At 44.8% G+C, this 22330-nt stretch overlaps 1 protein-coding gene across 5 annotated transcripts in view; it reads right to left on the bottom strand.

Moving 5' to 3' along the window:
- The window catches only part of LOC119174681 (intersectin-1), a 97109-nt gene that overhangs the window by 58753 nt on the left and 16026 nt on the right, over window positions 1-22330 (bottom strand). For all 5 annotated transcript variants that reach the window (XM_075895262.1, XM_075895260.1, XM_075895261.1 and 2 more), the window contains exons 10-21: window positions 16319-16468; window positions 14812-14952; window positions 12051-12129; window positions 11820-11956; window positions 10538-10706; window positions 8575-8687; window positions 4608-4810; window positions 4162-4312; window positions 2762-2908; window positions 1566-1627; window positions 1341-1405; window positions 528-715 (exon numbers count right to left, since the gene is read on the bottom strand). In XM_075895262.1, the coding sequence (XP_075751377.1) occupies window positions 528-715; window positions 1341-1405; window positions 1566-1627; window positions 2762-2908; window positions 4162-4312; window positions 4608-4810; window positions 8575-8687; window positions 10538-10706; window positions 11820-11956; window positions 12051-12129; window positions 14812-14952; window positions 16319-16468 (1605 nt within the window). The remainder of the gene's footprint in view (window positions 1-527; window positions 716-1340; window positions 1406-1565; window positions 1628-2761; window positions 2909-4161; window positions 4313-4607; window positions 4811-8574; window positions 8688-10537; window positions 10707-11819; window positions 11957-12050; window positions 12130-14811; window positions 14953-16318; window positions 16469-22330) is intronic.

The raw sequence follows: 22330 nt of genomic DNA, 5'->3' as shown, positions 1-22330 counted from the left end.
GAAATTATAATTTAACAAAAACAATGAAAAAAGAAACATTATATTTCTGCTGAACATAGCAAATCAGTTTTGTAAAAGTCTGTGAGATGAAGGCACGTGTTATGAAAGACCAAGATTTCCCTTTCCAACTCCTAATCAGTGCGTGGTCATTTTTTTTTAATCACCTCGCTTAAAGAACATTACACATCCTCAAAAAAAAAAAAGAAAAAAGTGAACCATATGATGAATCCATCAATTTAGTAAAGTTAGAAAGCTAAAGTGGCTCAAGCTCCGTCAAATTTACGTTAACGTAAAATGTCGTTTCCTTTAGGCAAAGCTTACACGGCAATAACTTTAAAAATAAAAAACAAGTATTTACGTACCTGAGAACAACAACAAAAATATTTCTGCCACCGAAAACCATGACTGCTATAAACTGCTGACATTTTTACAGTGTTAACAGCCCACCATCTGCACAGGCATAAATTTTAGCTATGTCAACATGCGTCAGTAGCAGCCAGTCATGTAGGAGAAAAGTGGTAGTCTACCTTGACTTCTGGCTCGTACAGGCGCACGTAGTTGCTGGGGAAGATTCCCGTCTGGCCAGCCAGCGTGCCCGTCCACCACTCCCCTTCCTTCTTGCTAACACTAATCACGTCACCAGCGTTGAAGCTCAAGTCACCCGGCTCCTGAGACTGGTATGCATACAGTGCAACGAACTTCTCCTCAGTCGTAACTGCAAGAAGTAAACAAGGCTTTAATCAACATGTCAATCACAGATGCACATACAAGCCTTATACGGACGGTACTGCAGGAATTAAATTGACAGGGTTTCGCATACTGACATTGCAAAGTGGGCTGCCAGGGAAGCTGTAGGGAACAGTTTTGAATTCGTTCTAATGATATGCAGCTTATTTTAACAGGTTCATAAATACCTGCACACGGTTTCACCCACTGACGTGAAGAAATGCGCTTGCACAGGATAACATGTCTGACAAAAACATGTATAACACAAATCTCATGATCACGAAGGCAAAAAAGAGTGAGGTAAAGCTAAAACTTGCGTAGGAAGGTTGGTGGATGATTGTCGTTTGCAAAGTGGAAGCAATTTAGAGCTGATCCTTCAAGCTAATGTGGAGCTGTGAAGCAGTTTGTTACATGATTTTTCAGCAAACATATGCAAGTTACAAATTAAGACTACTTAATTAGTGCTTAATTTCTATAACTGAACCTCAATACGTCACTTCAGTAAAAGAACCATCCACAGTTACACCAAATGACATGTTATATAGTCTGGTTCCCCCACTGTGTGCTTCAGGCCCCCTGATACAGCATAAATGAAAATCAAGCTAACAACTGACCTGGGAAATCAGCTGGGGGTTCAGGAGGCACATCTCCGTATTCTTGTAAATCTGAAACCTGGTTGCTGAAAGAAAATAATTTATATTCGAGCCCCGTATACTACACGACAGCAGTGAAATTCAATAACACTAAAATGCAGTTATCATGCAACAGCAACTTAACCTGACTACTTCATTTCCTCGCTGGTTTCAATACAGGTTACAATTAATTCTCCAGTCACTCACCTGTTGAATGTCTTCACTGGTCCAGAGATAAGCCTGACGTACGACTTCGGAAACCAGCCCAACTGAAAAAAAAAAGAAATGATAAGCTGAATGTACAGACAGAATAGAGTGATGCATCAGCTGTATAAATTAACACATGTGACATTTGGCTGCATTAATCTGAATTTATGATATATGGTATTTTATGACCCAAAACCACGATGTGATTATGAGGGTTGCCGTATTGAAAGGCTCCGGGAATTTCAACCATCTGGGGTTCTTAACGTTCATTGACACCGCACAGTACACGGGCCTCTAGTGCTTCGCCTCCAACAAAATGCGACTGCCGTAGTCGGGATTGAGCACGCAATTTTCAGGTCAGCAGCCAAACACCAACACCACTGATCATTAAACTGGATTGGGAATTTGCAATACTTATCATTACCATACTGCAAGCCCTTGTAAGGGCCTAAGCAAGAGGGGCATAAACATACCATACGAGCATATATAAAAAAAAGAGAAAGAAGTGAACACTACGATAGAACAATAATACAAGTTGATAACAAGATATAAATCATACTTGTACAAAAATTAACAATTAGAACGCTGGAATTAAAAGGTTTTTTTCCCCTCTTTTCTGTTAATAACTGACATAACCAAGCCTGTTGAACGATGATATGAAAATTTACCAGATAAGAGACTTTTATACAGATATCACCATGCACGCTTAAAAATTAGTACTGGATACCACAAAGGTATTTTCAAACAGGCCTTGTTTCAATTATATGAGGTCCAGCAGCAAAATTACAATGCTGGTCCAGCAGCAAAATTACAATGCTGCCATCCATACATGCCCCGCCAAATGATGGCAATGGGCATCTCACAAGTTTTCTGTTCTTGTAGCGAAATTCAGCTGCACTTTGTTATCAATGAAAAGTATCTGTAACGAACAATCATACCTGTGTGAGGAAATCATCTGAAATATCCCTGCTCTATTCATTGAAGCTAGTACAAGCATGACTATGAGCTCAGTTAAGTTCGATTCAATATTACCAGGACAAATATGTTTAGTTTAAAACCCACTCATCTGCCTCCAAACAATGTGATGATGCTGTGGTAGCATAGCTACTACTTACCCTGTAACTAGCTAGCCTACGAACTGATCCAACTAACTTAATCTAACTGAAAGGCCCTGCGCGACCACACGAGACACTTGCCTTTCCTTGGAACTCGCCGTACCACCACATGTCTTGCTGCTCCTTGACTGCAATGACGTCACCCTTGTTGAAGGTGAGATGGTTTTCCTTCTTCGCTCGCCATGGAAACAGCGCTTGTGCCTGCAAGCCCTGAGGGGCAGCTTCTCCCTAGAAATAAGCGCAACAGCTCAAGACCGAAGGACCCGTTCGCGGAACAAACCTTGAGGCTGCGCTGCGTCTCTATCTACCTCACGAAATGAAGTCTAATTAAAACACCCTGCACTGAAGACTATAGCTGATAGTTACTACTGGTACCCACAATCATGCAATCAACTGTAGTCTACACCTTTGAAGCTAGTCAGCTTGACCACAGTGTGATGGACACTTATCTTTAAATTTCAATTAAATCAATCACGTATCAAGTAAGACTGCAACAGTTTACAAATAATCTAATAAAGCATCAACGTTTCAAACACAATGCTGCCACTTACACAAAAGCTGAATTATTACTCTCCTTCATGATCAGAAAGGCCACTATGATGCACGAGCAATTGTTCTCTCCCTTTACCTTTTCTGTCTCTTTCATAAAACATTCTGTTTTGTCTTTATTAACGACACTATAGATTACATGACAGAAAAGTGATGTTATATTATTGTTGCATGCTTGCTCACTTGTGAATCATAATGACGTCTAGAGGTTTAATAGTTTAGAAGTGCGCATGGGCCTGTATCACAGCATCAATCACCGGGTGCATGTAAATACACATTGGCCTAGTGCTGTTTGAAGGGTGCAAACAAGAGAAACTAAACCATTACCATCCCTATGGTTTTGCATAGAATGCATCAGTGGTCTATACTACTCACTCCAGTGAAATATTCCTGCATCTATGTGCTAAAGGCACACGAAAGTGAGACAATGAAGATGCTAATTGATAAATTACACTCTGACAACAGTACTGTCCCTAATTTCCCCCCACAGGTTTATTACTAGAGGAGAAAATCAAGGCCAACATTTCATTTCTAAATATTCTGCTAAAATCTCCGTAGGTGACAACAGGAATTGCTTAGTGTGTATGTGTGTGTTGGCGTTTTTGCAAGTAGTCTCCACAGAATTTCCTGAAACTTCGCGAAGTACCTGGATCACCTTGAGAATAACGTCCCACATTTTAATCAATCAGAAATCACGTGGGCGTTGGTAGAACCCACACCGTCAAAATCTGTGACGTCGCAGAAATAGATGCAGGAACTTCAATGTCGCACCCCCACACGGGTTCTCGCGCATCAAAAGCCTTCTGGTGCGTGCAAGTGTGGCAATTTTCGTAGAGTGAAATTGTAATTTACTAATGCGTGAAAAATAAGTTTTTTTTTAAAGTGTCACTTTAATGCACGTTGCCTACACAGTAAAAATTTTGTAGACTCACCTCACCAGGTACAGGAGATGTGGTGTCTACACTGGGTGCCCCCCGGGGCAGTTGGGTAAAGCAGGAGTTCTCCGAGGGCTGCAGAACATCGGGCGCCACCACTTCGTCCAGTGCTGGCTCGCGACCATTCTCCGGGGCCTCGGAAATTCCTCTGCACGCAAAATTTGAATTACTACATGCTGTATTGTGAAGGCTCAAACTTCCTAAGAACCCACACGGATTATGTGAGAAAGAAGGTAAACAGAAACTCAATGAAGCTATCACTATGCATCTTCATTTCCTCAAAAATGCCACGTTGTAATCTATATGAACACCCACAGCTCGGGTTCACTTGTGAAGATTATAGCGGTGCCAACAGATTGAACTAGCCTTCGGCACCCGTACGCTGTTATCACATGAAAAACAATTGCCCATATGCAAAAATAGAGGCACGTAATGAGGCTCACTCCAGGGTCATCTTCATCTCGGTTCCCACGATGTGTACGGTCTCGGCCGCGGCGGCCACTGTGGCCCCTCCGTCGTTGCCTGTAGGAAAACCGCCAGTGGGCGAGGTGACCACCTTCTCGACGTAAGACTCTGGAAACCAGCCTGTCTTGCCCTGCAGCTCTCCCCCAAGCCAACCCGGTTCCCCGTGCTGGTTCTCCTGCACCTGAAACCAAAAAAGTGACAAAGCAAAACATTTTAACCATGTTCCAGGTTAGTTCACCTGACACCAATGAGCAGTGAAGCCTGTAGTGACACGTATCCCGAAGAAGTACGGCCACTAGCGTGGGACCGGTTTTAGCGGGCCACAGGGAACGCGTTAACCGTCACCGCGGCGAGAACACGATACTGCTCAAGGTTGCAACACTTCATTGCCTGTGGCAACACCAAAACGCAGTACAGCCCGTTGCAAAAGCGCGGCGGGAAAGCATATGGGCTTATCCACGCCACGGACGAAAAGTACTACACAGGGTGCCGCGAGCACGTCTCCATAGTAAAAGTGATTTATGGAGACACCGGGACGAAGGCCCGATTGCTAGAGCAAGGGCAAAGGCGCTCGCGTTGGCTTTGGAGAGGTACGGGTCGGCGTAGCTTGGCCACGCACTAGGACACCGTACCGCCCTTCGGCCGAGCATACGCAAAGGGCCAACAAAAGATGAGCCCGACGAGCCCCGTGAAGTCCGACGAGCCCCAAACAACAGGAGCCAACGGACGGAAAAGAAAATGCGGGCTCACCGTAAGCTGTCCCAGAGAAATCTGATCCACTCCCCATGCACGCGCACGAAACCTCTCGGGAGACCTCGCGCGCGGTGCCACAATTGACATCCGCTACCAGGTGAGAGGGGTTAAACAGCCCTCCTCGCCCTCCCAGCGCGGCAGACAGCGGAAGAGGGGAGTCATGTCGGGACATGAGAACAACACAAATAGGCGAGAAAGCCCACGCAAAGGTGGCGGGTTAGCCTCAATTCCCACAAACCAGGGCAGGAACAGAGCAAAGGCAGACTATCTGCATGTATAGTACTAATTATCGGTATTTCTCTGTTGCCACTCTACTTGCTCTGATCAGTGTATTATGAACCATACCCGATTAGCCCATCAATGCGTATCATTTGCCTGCCTCAGTGCCCATTGCAATTTCACCACAACACCCTAAAAAGTATAAATTAGAGAAGTGTGAATAGCAATATTTTAGTTGTGAAGCAAATTCGAAAAATGAAGTTTGAGTGCATCTAATAATTATCTGGGGTTTAAAGTGCCAAAACCACAATATGATCATGAGAGACACCGTAGAGGAGGTCTTCGGAAATTATGACCATCTGGTGTTCTTGAACGTGCCCTGGCATCACACAGCACACGGGCCTTAACCATTTCGCCTCCATCAAAATTAGACCACCACAGCTCGAATCCGCAACCTTTGGGTCAGCAGCCGAGCACTCAAGCCACTGTTCCACCAAGGCAGATGATGTTTGAGTGCAAATGAATCGAACAATTTTAAAATATTTTTCGAATAATTAGAAGCCAATTTACAGAAAACTTGCAGAGGACCTCTAGGCACAGTCTAAATTATATTCTAAAAAAACATATAGCTCCGTAACGGTGCAACTGGGCACCACCATTTTGAGCTTGTTGGAGAGGACACTTTTCAGTCTTCAACTTTCCCCTTTCAGCTAAGGTCCTCCATTCAAAAACGAGTATACAAAAAGTAAATGTTTAAAATTCATCTCGAAGCCTCTGATTGGCTGCTTCTACCATGTTGTAATGCCTCTTTTCAGACCCACTGTATATAGCATACACTCGTGGGACTTGCAGTTAGGTGTTCTGATTACAGTCAAACCTCTCAATATATCGAACATGGATATATCGAATTATTACCTATATCGAACGGTTCCTATATTACGCGGGAAATCGCATGCATTATTGATTGTTTATTTCAAACAAAGTTTGACATATAATGGATATATCGAACTCAGCCACCCCAAACCGCCCGCGCTCCATTGACAGGCGGCGAGCTTTCCCGCTACTCTCGAAAGTAGCGGTAGAGCGGCGGGCATTTACGAATGCTGCACACATCGATGGCGCCGAGAGCGCCACTTTAACGTAGCGGCGTACGCGCGCCGCAGCCTTGCGGTAGAGGTTCTTAAAAGAGGAAAGAGAAGAGAAAAGAGCTGAGCTGTTATCGTCTTTCAATACGAAGGCACCGACACGGCTTCGCGCGGGGGAAGGGGGAGTGGGAGGTAAAGATTAAGGAGGAAAGTATAGGAGGTGGTGGTGGTAGTGGTTAGAAGATGAGAAAAGGCACCTAATTTCTGCAACCCGGTCGGGAGCACGGCGCAGTGCCTAAAGTATCGGAGGGAAAGGACGCAGACGACTGTCTCGGACGCGGCCCGCGCTGCCGCCGGGAAAGGGAAAGCAGTCAGGGGAGCTGGCATGGGCGCGCCATGTGCGCGCTTTACACCCGGACTCACGCCGCAGCCTTGCAGCTTGCAGTCGTTGCAGTCTCTTATGGTGTCAACGGCACACTGCGCACTTGTTGCAAGCTCCTCCCCCGTAGCATCGGCAGGCATCGGTCGTTGTGCTCGCAGTGTTCGTGCGTTCGGAGTTAGGCCTGTCGCGCGCCGTGGTGCGCAACAGGCCTAACTCCGAACGGCGGAGCTCACGGATGTGGAGATTGTCGCCGAAGCTACTGCTGAGCAGCCAAATGAAGACTACTGAGGTGGATCCCGCAAGCGCTGATGGTGCCCCGCTCCCGACATCAGCTGAGGTCGTAGCTGCCTTGGCCCTTGTGCGCCGCCACTGCGGCGCGATTGAAGACACCGGCCTATCACTTATGGATCGCCTGGACTATATTGAGGACGCAGTTGTCAAACACGCCATGGCCAACAAAAAGCAGGCTACTCTTTTTCAATATTTTAAACCAACACAATAAATACTATGTTTGAACCTTCAAGTGAGTATTTACTGCACCACACTTGAACGGTTCGTTGGTTGTTTTCAGCAGGCTGTTGACGCATTTTTTTTGTGATTTTTTTATATCGAATTCTGGATATATTGAACTATTTCGCGATCGCCGCGCCGTTCGATATATCGAGGTTCGACTGTATAAGCACTTTGGACCTCGTGATGAAGACTACCGCAGGATGACTATGTGTACTCAGGATTGAGCACGATACTTTAAAACATAGCCATGCACAATGTCAGCTTACCGCTCAGAGTTGTGGCTAGGCCTAACTCTACTCACAGAGCCGATGTACGGCACGAATTCAAACTTTGCAGGCCACGTCATCGAACTAGCAGACATGCAAAAGTGAAGAAGCCGCAATGTGCTTTGTCACAAGCAACGAATCACATTGCCTGCTGGCTCCTTGAAACTGTATTGGGCATTTTATGCATCAGAAGCGGCCCCCTGGGCCAAGCTCGTCGCCAACGCTCGAAGCATGGATGGAAGCAGCTAGTGGCATGGCACGTTGACACCCAAAAAACACAAGACGAAGCACACAGAATGCCAATTCATTATTATTAAACGTTATACCTATTTTCAGAAAGTTCAAATAGAAAAAATCAAGTGTAAATGAAACTGAATCGAAAAGCAAACACCATTCCAAAAATATTTGAAAGTTATAATATTCGCACACCCTTAATATGCAGGCAGGAATCATTCCTCAAATCGGTTGTTCCGCCACCCTCAGCCCTCCGATAATTGATAATCACGTTATATTCAAAAGCAGCAAATATTAGACAACCTTTAAGAGCTGAAATTACACATCATACTCAGGAGTGCTGTGACAAAATAGCCACTACAGCACCAACAGGAATGCTAATTTTTTTTCAAAACAAGGCCACAGGCTTATGCAGTAACATATCCATGCTAGCTCGACTTTTCAACTGCATACGTTAGCAATACTGCTTCGAAATGCAGCCCATACTACTCACCATGATAATGTCTCCCGGCATAATGGAAAGCTCATCAGCGTTTCTTGCTTCAAACGCATATAGCGCTCTGTATTTTACAAGACCAGAGGCAGGCTCAGGCTGAGTGCTTTCACCTGAAACACAAATGTGGGCACAAGAGCCTGTAGTTGACAATCTGATATGCTAACAAAAAAAACTTGGCAGGAACTATCGAAGGACGGTGCTGAAGGTAAGGTGATATCATGTGTCCATAGGTGTGCAACAATATGCTTTTTTAAGAAGTTATTGGCAGGCGGCGAATGCAGTAAGTACGCTTGTGCAAATATTTGACTGCTTTAAATATTCGAACAAATATCACAGTATTCGAATTTACTTCGATTCGAATTTAAAATATTGAAAATTTTGAAGTAATCGAAGTGAGTGAATGAGTCCGCATATAATCCCTGTAAAGGTGGTTTCATTGCAGTAGAGGGGTTTCAAGCAGCAAAAGCGCCTGTCTAAAGGTATTAATCTATTAATTCGCATGTAACCACCTGCAACAATGTTTTCACAGCAGAAAAGGGAGTATTAAACTGCGAAAGAACCTACCCAGGACAAAACCAACTGCTGCAAAGCCTCACTTCAAGGTTAAATGAACACACTACCTTCACAGCAATTCATAATTTTTTATGTTTAAAAGGTTGTTGATTGATTTGTGGGGTTTAACGTCCCAAAACCACCATATGATTATGAGAGACGCCGTAGTGGAGGGCTCCGGAAATTTCGACCACCTGGGGTGTTTAAAAGGTTGTTACACAGGGTTATATGCTTGAAGTATAGTAAATTTTAAAACTTAACATATTATACAGGTTATCACTTGCATTCTTCCGAAAGTGAAATTCTGCTACTATTCACAGTTCCCACTTTCCTTGCAAAAAAAAAAAAAAGAAACATTTGCACAGGCCTTGTTAATATTAATTAAAAAAAGCTAGGTCATGACGAATAGGCCTATTTTTATTTATATGTGATATACACACAAACCTCATTATAACAAACTTGCATCTTGCATGAAAATGAGTTCATTATAACCAAAAATTTGTTATAAAGGCTTATTCTTAATACTAAATCTATTGCGAGACTATTTTTCATTTACTTCGCTATAACCGAAATTTTCTTATATCCAGATTCGTTATATCGAGGTTTGTGTGTATAATATTCGAATTAGATTTAAATTTATTAGACCAAAATTATTATTCACTTCGAATTCACTTTGAACCTAAAATTTACTTCTCGCACCAGCCTAGCAGTGAGGCATGAAAAAGCAGTGCCTCTAAAACGAGGCTGCATGAAGAAATGCATCAAATTCTCCTACGTCATGCTATTATTTGAAACTTTGGCTAAAAATGACAACACCTTTCATTTGCATGTTTTCATTTGAATGTTTTTTGCGCGGATATTTAACTATAAAAATTCTGAGCTCAACGAATCAAAAGGCAATATTAATAAGAAAAGTGCTGAGAAAAGAACTATTCTGCTACAAGATTGCAAATTACAGCCTACACCTAGAAGAGTACCTCAAATGATCGAATACACTCTCCAAGTATTGCCAGGACTCTCAGAGAAGGTGTTAATACTGTGGCCACATTGGCCCAACGAAATTTCTTGAAAACTGGTATGTAGAGTCTCGGACCGCTTCAAAAAAGAGTGAACGTTTCCCGACTAGAAACAACATAGGTTCTAGAAGACACTGCCAAAATATAGAACGTCAGAACAACTGGTGCGAAGACTTCAAGGCGCTATCATCACCCTCATTTTCTTTTCCGACGTTTTCTCGCTTACCCAGGGTCTTCTTGTGGAAAGTGAGATGATTTTGGTATTGTGAACGAATGATTTACTGATGAGTAAAAATCAGTTAAGTGTTCCTTTAACCAATTACTTTTTTCTGCATGCAGTTAGAAACGTGCGAAATGCTTCCAAAGGATTAATGGTTCAGAGTATTGCATACCTGGCCACGAATCTGCAGATGCAAAGTCTGAGTTGTCGTTCCAAGTGTCTGACGCTATGGAACTGTTCTTCTGCTTCTTTAGTGCTATAACTTGTTGCTTCTTCTGAGTGAATTCTCGTGTCAACGCCTCATTCTGCTGCACTAGGTCAGCTAATCTGTCTTTCAACTCCTGTAAAATAAGAGGTAACAGCACTCATGTTTAGAAACACCCGCTTATGGCAGAGTCACGAGCTCTTGCTTTCAACGGGTATGAAAATTTGCAGGCCCGACTGGCTTCATTCGTAGGAGCTAGCGGAAGCAAGCCAATAAATGTAACATTGAATTGAATAGCTTTTGAAAAGCGCATGTCTGAAGAAAGTACAGAAGACTCTCATTAAACTGAATCTGAAGAGACCGAGAAAATGTGTTCCATTTAACAGCAGTTCCGTTTACCGAGAGGCGGACTGGGTTGCAGCATCCAGGAATGAAACCAATCATATCATATGCAGTTGCTCCAATCAAGCGGCAGTTCCATTTTAGTGGATTTCTAATTACCAAGAGAATCTACTGTACTACACGTAGTCTAACTTCATTTTACTATCCCTAGCAAGATTTGCAGCATTGGATAAAAAACATAAAATAGAGCTTGAAACCCAAAAAGGCACTTTTACCTTCACCGTATATATTTCTGTTTGCTACCATTGCGTATTTCATTTTGTCCTGTAATTGATAACAAGAGGTCCCGCTACAGTTCTTTAACTGTGGGACCTCTCTCTGTATACTTTCTTCTGTTTTGTAATACCCCGAGAAAGAATAAACTTGAACAAAGTTGCGAACACAAAGAACTCGACACTTGGAGGGTGAACCGGTTTTTAAATTTTTACATTGCAGAAAACATTCGGAGTGCAGAGATGTTTCAATTGCACCCTAGTGGATACAGCTATACTAGTACTATTTTGAGACATTCACCCTCCTCGAAAGCACCACATTCATATGCTTGCACACCCTTTCACCTCGAAAAGTCATAAAAAGTGACATGCCGACAGGTTTTTGACAGATGGCCACACAGAGTGCTCAGACTAAACTTTCCCTCTCTAAAGTCCCACTCGGATCCAAGCGTTCATACTTAATACGTAGCAAAATCGTGAAAACACTCTTCGAGGTTAAGGCAAGGAAATAAATGCAAGGTAGACGAAAATTGCATCTACACCATGAACATGTACCCCAAGGGAGTCAAAGGTGTTCCTTAAGTGCTCGCAGGTCTACATCTAGAAGGGCTGCTGTTAGAAGCTGCAGTTCTCACCTTTAGCTGAGCATTGTTGTTGTCGACGTCTTGTTGCTTGAGCTCCGTTTCCTTCTTGAGGCTGGCCAACGTTGACCTCAACATGTTTAGGCTGATCTCCTTATTCCCACAACTGTTCATTGCGAGGGAGTAATTAGCTGAAAGTGCAGGGAAGGAGAAGTCACTGCATTGAAAACTGCTGTATGAAGAGTGATGCTGCACGCTATTTAGAATTGAAGGACTTTCACTCACTGCTGGCTCCAATTGTTTTCAATCGGCCTTGATGGCTAAGTTTCTCTTGATTCAAGAGAAGCATTTTGTCCCCGATTTCCTAAGGAAATGACAAAGGCAGTGCCTTATAAGTAATACAGATGTACACATGGCATCAAGTTATTGCACAAAGAAGTGTGGCTCTGGTCACCAAAGCGGGTTGTTATGAAAAATTTTTAGAAAGTACACAAACACAATAGACTCAGATATCATTAGTAATTACACTCAAACTTCATTATGCAGTCTAGCCCACATATAACAGCCCCACTTAAAGTGAAAAAAATCCATGTGACCGTGAAAATATACATTGCTTTAATGGCAGAAAATCGCACTTACAACGAACGTCTCCGAGCGCCGCCGATAGGTTACAGCGAACGGAGTACGGAGTCTGCGCTCTGCGGACTTCCTGGAAAACCACTTCTGACTACCGACCAGGCAACAATAAAGTTCTCCATACCATACATACCATACCGACAAGCCCATAGATTCTTATTGTTAAACGCTGATCCTGCCTCCGCACCCCTCTAGTTGCAGCTCTTGCAGACCGCTTTCTGTTACGCACCTCCCCGTCCTTTGTCTCCCCGCTACTCTAAGCACCTCAAATTGCCGGACGAGGGCCACGTTTTCACAATGCCACCGGTATTTCGAAAACCAGTCGGCCATCTCCCCTCAGTGTTTATTGCTGGTACTGTCGTTGGCGTCGCCGGCCTGGAGTGACCAGACCAATTGCTGACATCGTCTGTATCCGATCGTCTACATCTTTCGTCTTATCGTATCATTCTAGTGCACGCGCAAACGCTACCCCATTGACTCTGATAATTCGCAATTCGTTTCGTGTTTAGGACCTGTTCTCGCTCACTTCGCACTCAGCTCAGCACACCCTCCACAAGCGTGCAGAAGCGTAAAAACAGCTGTTGATTTGAACGGAACGAATCGCGAATTAATGAAGTCGGTGAGGCCACGGAAACTCGCCAGTGCAACAAAACAATTCTTTGACTTCGGCCGCCAATTCTTTGAACACCGCCGCGCGCGCCGATCCAGGCAGCCGTGCTTTGACTTCTGCGCACACACGCACTTTTTCAAGTTTTTCTATGTGCGAGTTACGCGTTCTGCGGACCTTTCAAGCAAGCTACCCGATCTGCCTCCTTCCCGCGTATTCTGGTTTTCAAGGTCGCCTTCCAACCGTATCCTCCCCTCTCCTCACTCTATCGCAACTCTTTGCCCTTCTCTCGCATATCTGCTCTCTCCTCTTGATCAAAACTCCTTCACCCGTATCCACCACTCCACGACGCCAGTCACGCTGGCTTGAATTCAGAAGTTTTGTTCACCGACTAGAAATGGGCCCAGAGCTGTCCCACGCGCTCTGGCATGTGTGTCGCGTGTTCGCGTCAAGCTCGCTCTTGGTGTGCGTGTGTGGTCAGGATGGCGGACGGGAGGCCTAGCACGTTTTTACCTGTCGATCAAAAAACGTTAAGTGTGACTGCTTGGCTTGGCTGTAATCCACATGGTAGGTGCCGCAATACAGAGCACTTGCTTAGAGCTGTTGACTACCTCGCAGCCAATTTGTCACTTCTGGCATCCCGGTGTTCAGCTGTGGAGACGGTGAATATTTCGTGGGCGGCAGTGACGACTACATGCACGCGAAACTGTTTTCGCAGGGCCGACTTCGTCGACGTCGGGCCCAATGCCGAGCCTAAAGCTTCCGAACAGGACTACTCCGGCGACGACTTGTGGCACCGCATCGTCAACTCTGACATGGGAGAGAGGGTGGGACATCTGTTGTGATGGTTTCATTACAGCTGATGATGATGATGATGCCGACATCGAGCTGTGCACAGTTTAGGGCGTTGCGATTTAAGTACGTGGCAAGAGCGATTTGGTGGGATCGGATTGTGAGAATGACGAAACTTGGGGAGGCAGTGCCTCATGCAGCTTTTGCCACGGGCCTCGGCGAAGAGCACACTGCTGTTTGAAATAAACTCGAGACCGCCCCTATCGTTTCTGCTCTTCGAAACACGTGCATCACGGACTTTTTAGGGCAAAAAAATCTTGTGTTTTCACTTGCAACTTTTTTTAGAAGCTGTGTTTCATTTACTACGAACTTCGGAATGCAGCGAACAGATGCCACGTCAAGCTCAGGTTCGTTTTAAGCGGACTCAACTGTATAAAAGTTACATCTTACATGAAAATACGTTCCCTATATCAGAAAATTCACTATAATGGTATATTCCTAAAAATATATTTATTGCAAGACTATTTTTTATTTACTTCATTAAACATATATTTTGTTATATCTATGCTCGTTATATCGAGGTTAGGGTGTATAATGAAATCCCATCTTACACTAAAATAACTCATAATTCAAAAACTTGTTGGAAGCCAGTGTTCATAACATTGTATCTATGAGACAGTTACTGTTTGATCACTTTATTAAAACCAATAATTTGTTAAAGACTTTATTTCCTCACATATAACTCGCACCACTACATGCAACTACAAATAGAAAAAGAAAAGACATATATTAGGCCGCACCCAAACTTTTTGAGCATAATATTCTGTTTCTTGATGCCGGTTATATGTGAAAAAATTTGCCATATATTCACTATATCAAGGTCTGAGCATACGATAGTTCATAAAATGCAGTAGCATTCTGTAACACTAGTTAAATGCACACAGGTCAAGCTTTGAAAATAGTTCAAAACAAAGCACAACGTGCCAACAGGGTAGTTGAATTCAAACATACCTTCAGTTCTAGTCTTGCTTCGTTGAGCTCCCTCATTTTGGTGTCCCTCTCTACCCTCATCTCGTCGATGCATGCTTTCATCTCGGCAACACCTTTCTTGGTGTCTGCCAGTTTTTGGTTGGCCTCGTTAATTTTGTTCTCCTGCAAAGCAACGAAATGACAGACATAGTCTACATGAAGAATAATTCCTCACACTTGCTTCAAAGCTTTCATTTGCACACCCACATTTCTTAATAAATCTAAAAACCTCATCACGAAAAAAGTTCACACATTAAGAGGATGACTCAGAAATAGAAAAACAAGACAACTTAAGTGCCAGCATCTGTGTAATCTTGTTCTCTTATCCGTGCCCATGTTCAGATATCTAATTTTATTTCATGATGAGTCCCTAGAAACCAATAGGAATGACATGCCATGATCTCCAATGCCACACTGAAGGTCATGCACCAGAGCACTGTGGTGCCACAAATTTCCAAAGCATTCACGCAGGCTTAGTTAATTTCCTTGTGTCCTCAAAGATGGTCAGAAGTACATAATAAAGGAGCCACACAATGGACTTAGCAAGCTTTAACAACTTCGAATGAACAGCAGTGCGAACACAAAGATACACTGCAGTATCTAGAGCATGCCCGAGACAAAAGCAAGTAACGCCGGCAACAAATACACTGGTTTGTAGGTGTTGCTTCTTTTTTTCACGAGTATGTAATACATGCTGCAATAAATAACCAGCATAACCAAGCCCATGTGCTTTAAGTATGACTTGTGACAGTGACAAGACTTTGCATCATGAAAAGGTGACATGATGGTTTTCCACATTCAACTATTTACTACAAGGTGAGCAAGAAATAATGTTTTGAGAGACCATCTCTTCCAATTAGCTTGTTGGCTATCTTTAATATTTCTTAAATTTTCTTACTTCCCACTGACAGCAGTAGCAGCAGTAGTAAATTTTATTTAAAGCTATTGAAGCTGTAACTTGGTCCCAGCAGGAGGAGCTCAGTACATGGCTTTCCAAGCTCTTGGTTAATTAATGAGCGGTTGCTGGTCATTTGGGCTAGAGTTAAATGCAGCTTTCAAGTAAAAGAAGCTAGCCAAAGAACAAGCTGCCAATACGCCAGGTCTGCAGACATGTGCAGATGTCTGAACATTCTATATAGTGTGGTACATGGCAAAAGTAACCAAAGAGCACGCAAGGACAACGCAAGACTTGGACACGACGTGAATGCTGCACTCAGTCCAATTCTCGGTTTGTACTTGTTTAAAGGGCACTGTTTGCTTATCTTTGCCATGAATCATTAACATGGCCAATTTTCAATGATATACCATCGGTACCCAACACAATATAGAATATCACAAGCCACCTTTTCCCAGCTACTGCTCACTTATACCAGACTATTAGGGCGTAAAAATACACTCTGAAGGTTCACAGTGAGCCTTTAGATAAGGCTTCCTAATGTTGCATTTTGTTCCCAATCTCTACGAGACAGCCATTGTGGTGAGTACCCACCACTTGTTCAATCTGTAGCGCGAGCGCTTTCCGATGCCCTTTAAGCCGGCTGACGTTCTCCTGCTCCCGCTGCTTCTGGGAGAGCAGCTCCTGTATCCGCTGCTTCTCCCATTCTAACTGCCGTTGCCGCTCCATCTCTCGCCGTGCAGCCTGGTCCGAAAAGAGAACGAACAGCGAAAAAGACGGATTTCAATCAGAATTGAACTAAGTGAAAAGCAAGGTGGTAATTAGACATGCGATATCAAATAATAGAGCAGAATCGTGTGGGACACAAGAGGGTACACAATTAACTAGGGGTGCGAATATTCGAAGGTTTCAAATATTCGGCGAATATTGCATTTGTAATATTCGAACTCGATTCGATAACCAGGTATTCGAAAATTTCGAATATTCTATGTTCACGAATATTCGTTGGTAGGCTTGTGCTGTTATTCAAATGCTTCGAATATTTAAACGAATATTAGGGTATTCGGACTCACTTTGGTTAGAATTTAAATTATTGAAAATTTCGATGTATTCGCAAGGAACAAGTAAATGCATAGTAATCCGAATGTACCATTTGTAAAGGTAGTTTCACTGCTGTGTAGGAGTGCTGAACCGTGAAAGCACCTATCCAGAAGAAATCCGCTTTGCTGCGAAGCCTTCCTTCAAATTTAAAGGGGCCCTGCAACACTTTTTGAGCATTGTCAGGAAACACTGCCGATTGGTAGTCGAGGCTACCGAGGACATGCAAGCCAATTATTATAGCACAGCAAGTGGCGTGCAATTCACAATAAATTCTCAGTCAGCTAAAAATTGCTCTCTTTTCTCGGCAAATGACCTGACAAGCTTAGAAAGCATGCGTGACGTATTTGCTTTCCCCGGGCCATCCCTCCCTCCATAGCTTCCAAAGCTTTCGTCAGGACAAGAAGAGAGAATGCACTAGCAGCGTGCGAGAAATATTCGCAACTCCGCGCATACTGGACGGATTCTAAAATTAGGTGTGGCGGTGAATTCATGAGGCAATACATAAGCTTCTTCAGTGAATTCATTCCATGGCTTCTTGACAAAGTGCCACATGGCGCCTTAAAATGAAAATATTATTTGTAAATAAATTCATTTTATTAAGCTTAAGAGCGAGTTACGACTGCTTAAGTGCTCTAGGTATAATAAATCTTAAAATGTTACGTATTTTAAGGGTTATGACTCACATCCTGCTGAAATAAAAATCCTGCTACTACTCAAAGTTCTTTCAACTTCTTTTGAACGAGAAAAAAAAGGGACTTTGCAAGAAGGCTCTATTTCATTAAAAAAAAATATTGTGCAGGTTAGTTAGGCGATGAAAAATATGCCCATTTTTCTTTATATGTCATATACAGTCGAGCCCACATATAACGGCCCCACTTAAAAACGAACTTTCGCTTAAAACGAACAATATCGGCGTGACAGTGAAAATATACATTGACACGATTGATTGAAATATTGGGTTTAACATCCCAGAACCACCATATGATTATAAAAGACGCTGTAGTGGAGGGCTCCGGTAATTCGACCACCTGGGGTTCTTTAACGTGCACCCAAATCTGAGCACACAGGCCTACAACATTCCCGCCTCCATCGAAAATGCAGCCACCGCAGCCGGGATTCGAACCAGCGACCTGCGGGTCAGCAGCCGAGTACCTTAACCACCGCGGCAAGACATACATTGACTCAATGGCACAAAATCGCACTTACAACGAACGTCTCTGAGCGCCGCTGATCGGTTACAGCGGACGGAGTCGGCGCTCTACAACTTCCCGTGAAACTAATTTCGACCACCGATCAGGCATCAGCGAGGGGCCCACACATTCTTATTGTTTAATGCCCACCCTGCCTCCGCGCCCCTCTAGTTGCCGCTCTCCCCGACCGCTTTTTGGTTATGCAGTCCTCCGTCCTTTGTCCCCCCCCAACTCTGAGCACCTCGCATCGCCAGACGAGGCCCATGTTTTCACACTGCCACCAATCTTTCAAAGACTGGTCAGCCATCTACCTTGTTTTTGATCACTGGTACTGCCGTTGGCGTCGCCGGCCTGGAGTGACTAGACCATTTGCCAACACCGTCGGCCACCGACTGTATCCGATTGTCTGAGTCTAGTGCATGTGCGTACCCCACCGACTCCGATAATTTGCAATGATTCATTTCGTGTTTAGGACCTGTTTTCGTTCACTTCGCACTCGGCCCAGCATGCCCTCCGCACGCATGTGGAAGCGCGAAAACGGCTGTCAATATGTGCGGAACGAATCGCGAAATATCGAAATTAGTGAGGCCACGCAAACTCGCCGGTGCAACAAGACGATTTTTTTACCACGACCACCGATTGATTCTATGAACACCGCCACGCGCATGAATCCAGGTGGCTGTGCTTTGACTTCTGCATGGGCAGGTACTCTTTCAAGTTTTTCTACGCGCGAGTTGTGCATTCCGCAGATCTTTCAAGCAAGCTACCCAACCTGCCTCCTTCCTGCGTGTTTTGGTTTTCAAGGTCGCCCTCCCACCGCATCCTCCCCTCTCTTCCTTCTATCCCAACTCACTGCCCTTTTCTCGCAAATCTGCTCTCCTCTCTTGATCAAAACTCCTTTGCCCATCTCCACTGCTCCGCGACGCCAGCCATGCTGGCTCGAATTCGTTTCGTTTTCTGACTAGAAACGGGCCCAGACCTGTTCCACGTGTTCTGGCAGTTGTGTCACGTGTGTGCGTCTTGCTCGCTTTTGGCGTGTATGTGAGGTCAGGATGGCAGACAGGAGGACTTGCTCGCTTTTTTTTGTCGCTCAACAAAACGTCGAAGGTGTGACCGCTTGGCTTGAGCGTAATCCGCGCGTTAGGTGTCACTTTGCGGAGTGCCTGCTTATAGCTGTTGACCACCTGGCAGCCAACTTGCCGCTTCGGGAATCCGGTATTCAGCTGGGGAGATGGTGAATATTTTGTGGGCAGTGGTGACGGCTACATGCGCACAAAACTGTTTTTGCGAGGCCGAATTCGTCGACGTTTGGCCCGATGCCGAGCTTGAAGCTTCCGAACAGAATCACTCCGGAAGCGATTTATGGCCTCTCGACGTCGACTTCGAACTGGGAGAGCGGGTGGGACATTTGTTGCGATGGTTTAATTGCGGTCGATGATGAGGCTGACACTTCGGAACCGTGCACGGATTATGGCATTGTGCATGAAGTATGTGGCGAGAGCGATTTGGAGGAATGCGATTGCGAGAACGACGAAACTTTGGAGCCAGTGCTTCATGCAACTTATGCCACGGGCCTCGGTGAACGAGCACCCTTATCACTTTTGCTCTTCTAAACACGTGCATCACGGATTTTTTGGGGCAAAAAAAGTTTGTGTTCTCACTCGCAACTTTTTAAAAGCTGCGTTCCATTTATTAGGAACTTCGGGATACAGCGAACGGATGACGCGTCAGACTCAGGTTCGTTATAATAGAGCTCGACTGTATATACTGCTCGAATTCGATATGAAATCATTCGACCAAAATATTTGCTTCGAACCTAAAATCCACTTGGTGCAGATGGCTGAGATGCGAGAAACATTTCGTGAAACAAGAGGAGAAAAAGAGAGGAAAAAACTCAGCATTCTTGATCGCAAAATGGCGAGCGCGGTCCTCGAGAAAGGCAACGGAAGCAAGCAAGATGACGAGTATTGCTATGTAGTTGAAAAACGCCCTAAGTATTCCTATTTTCCTTAGTGACTTGACCGGATATGAGAACAGGGGACAAGATCAAAAATAAAACTATAAAATTGGGGTCGTTCAAGCTAAAACAGGATGAATTGTGACCACCTAGACTGCTTTAATAATTGCTTAGACTTAAGTACACGAGTGTTACCTGTTACAAAATCAAACCAATGGCCTCATGCTCACTAGTCATAAAGGCAGGTACAAAAGCTTTTCTTTTTTTTTTTTGTAATAAAGTGCTAGCATATAAAAAAGATACAAAAGGTTTGTTCATCATGTGAATTGAACCCAACATCACAGTCACACGCTCACCTATTACTCTTATGCTTTTTGGCAAATACAGATAGTGACATTTTTAATTTTTGTGTGCGATAACTGACTATATTAACAATTGTACTGTTTGCAACCTAAATATATGCTTGAGTAACAGATTACTGGTGGAAAAAAATTGCACCTTGTCATTATTCGATATTCGATTCATATTCCAAGTTGTGTATTCACATTCGATTTGTATTCAAAAATTTTGATATTCGCACATCTCTACAATTGACCTTACAAGGTATTATTATAACATGTGTTTCAAAAGCTACTACTGACTACATTGGACAAAAATGCCCTTTGTTACAACAGCCGAGCTGTTCAATCTCATCATTCAGCTGGTTTGGGTGACCAGCAGAAAGAGGGTATGTACTCAGCAGCTCCTACCATGGCATGGCCATGCATAATATAAAATAGCTCATCATTCAGCTGGTTTGGGTGACCAGCAGAAAGAGGGTATGTACCCAGCAGCTCCTACCATGGCATGGCCATGCATAATATAAAATAGCTGAGGGTTGTGGGGATCTGAGGAGCGCCCGCGACCATATCGCGGGCATTTCGCCACACGGCCTCGCGGGCATTTCGCCACACGGCCACACCCTTTTGCTTTTCTGCTCTGGTAACGGCTCGTAGCGATAGATGGCGCCACGTGCGGGCGCCGCACGTGTTACTTGCGCGTTGAGGGAGCTGTCTCTCCTCCGTGGTTGGCGCCAGGTAAGCAAGTGTTTTCCTTCGTCCGCGTCCTCTTTGGGAATCACCGGACTGTAGCCTGCCTGGGGTGGCCTTTGGCACCTCGGCAGGCGTGTTTACTTGAGTGCTAGCTTCGGTACCGTACGCTAAGCCCACATCGGTGCCTAGTGCTTGAAGTGGTCGTACCACACCGAGCCGCACTTGCCGTAGGCCTACGTGTACGAGGTTTGCCCTTAACACTCGCGACCAGGCCCAGTGGCCATCGTGAGAGTGCGCAGCATAGCTGCGAGGGACCTTTTCCCGACCGGCGTGTCAAAGCTCGTCATTCCCAGCTGTGACGTGCTCACGGTTTCCCCTTATTGTGAACGTCCGCGTGCGGGTGCCTTTGCTCCTTGCATCACGGGAGCGGACGTTGTGCTGTTGTTCGGGGTGCTGCCAAAGGCAACAAAGTGTGTATTTTTGTATTGGAACACTGTCTGTTTTGCCGCGCCGCGCTAAATGCCTTATTAGTTGAGCGCGCGCGGAGCAGTGCGCTACACGCGAGTAGGTGGCGGAGTCGCGGCTCTGTGGCTCGCTAAGCGTGAACCCGCGGTGATCATTCGCTGCAGTTAGTAGCGGGGTCACTATAGGGTGAGGAGCAAAAAGAGGGCAATATACAGTCAACTGCCGATTTTTCGGACACCCGAATTTTCGGACATGCCCGATATTTCGGACATCTTCGCGGCACCGCCACGAGCACCATAGAATCAATGTATAAAGAAGTCTGAAATTTCAGACGCTCGAACCCCCCGGAGTACAACTTTCCGGACTTTTTGACGCGAAAGGTCGGAAACCACCACTGACCTCCAGTGGAAACCACCCCAACTGCATCACACGTGATTACGATTGCATAAATGAGCGCAACGGTCTACAGTGGCGGCATCTGTTGCTTGGACTCGATCGTTAGCAGAGAAACACACACGGCCTCCGAGATTCCTAAAAGGGTGCTTCGCTGACAATCGAAACTATCCACCCAGAAATTTTTTGGCGGCAGTAAAGTTCTTTTCGCTTTAGCACTTGTGCTTGTGCGCGCCACTCTGGCTTCCCGCGCCGCGCTTTCGCGAAGCGTTTCACCACTTTGAACTAGAATTAACCGTCACACACCGATTTGGTCTGGCTACGCTTATTTCGAACGTTTACCAGTGTTACCTCCGGAGTACCCAAGGCACCGTCGCCTGCCGTCGCGCTGTTTTGTTTACGCAGCCCACATGGTGTTTGGCTAGCCTAGTGCGTGGTTGTGCGATCGTGTGAAGTGTGCTCCGCAGCG

This window comes from Rhipicephalus microplus, chromosome 5, assembly GCF_043290135.1.
Source record: "Rhipicephalus microplus isolate Deutch F79 chromosome 5, USDA_Rmic, whole genome shotgun sequence".
Lineage (NCBI taxonomy): Eukaryota > Metazoa > Arthropoda > Arachnida > Ixodida > Ixodidae > Rhipicephalus > Rhipicephalus microplus.
This window is presented reverse-complemented; position numbering and strand designations above follow the sequence as displayed.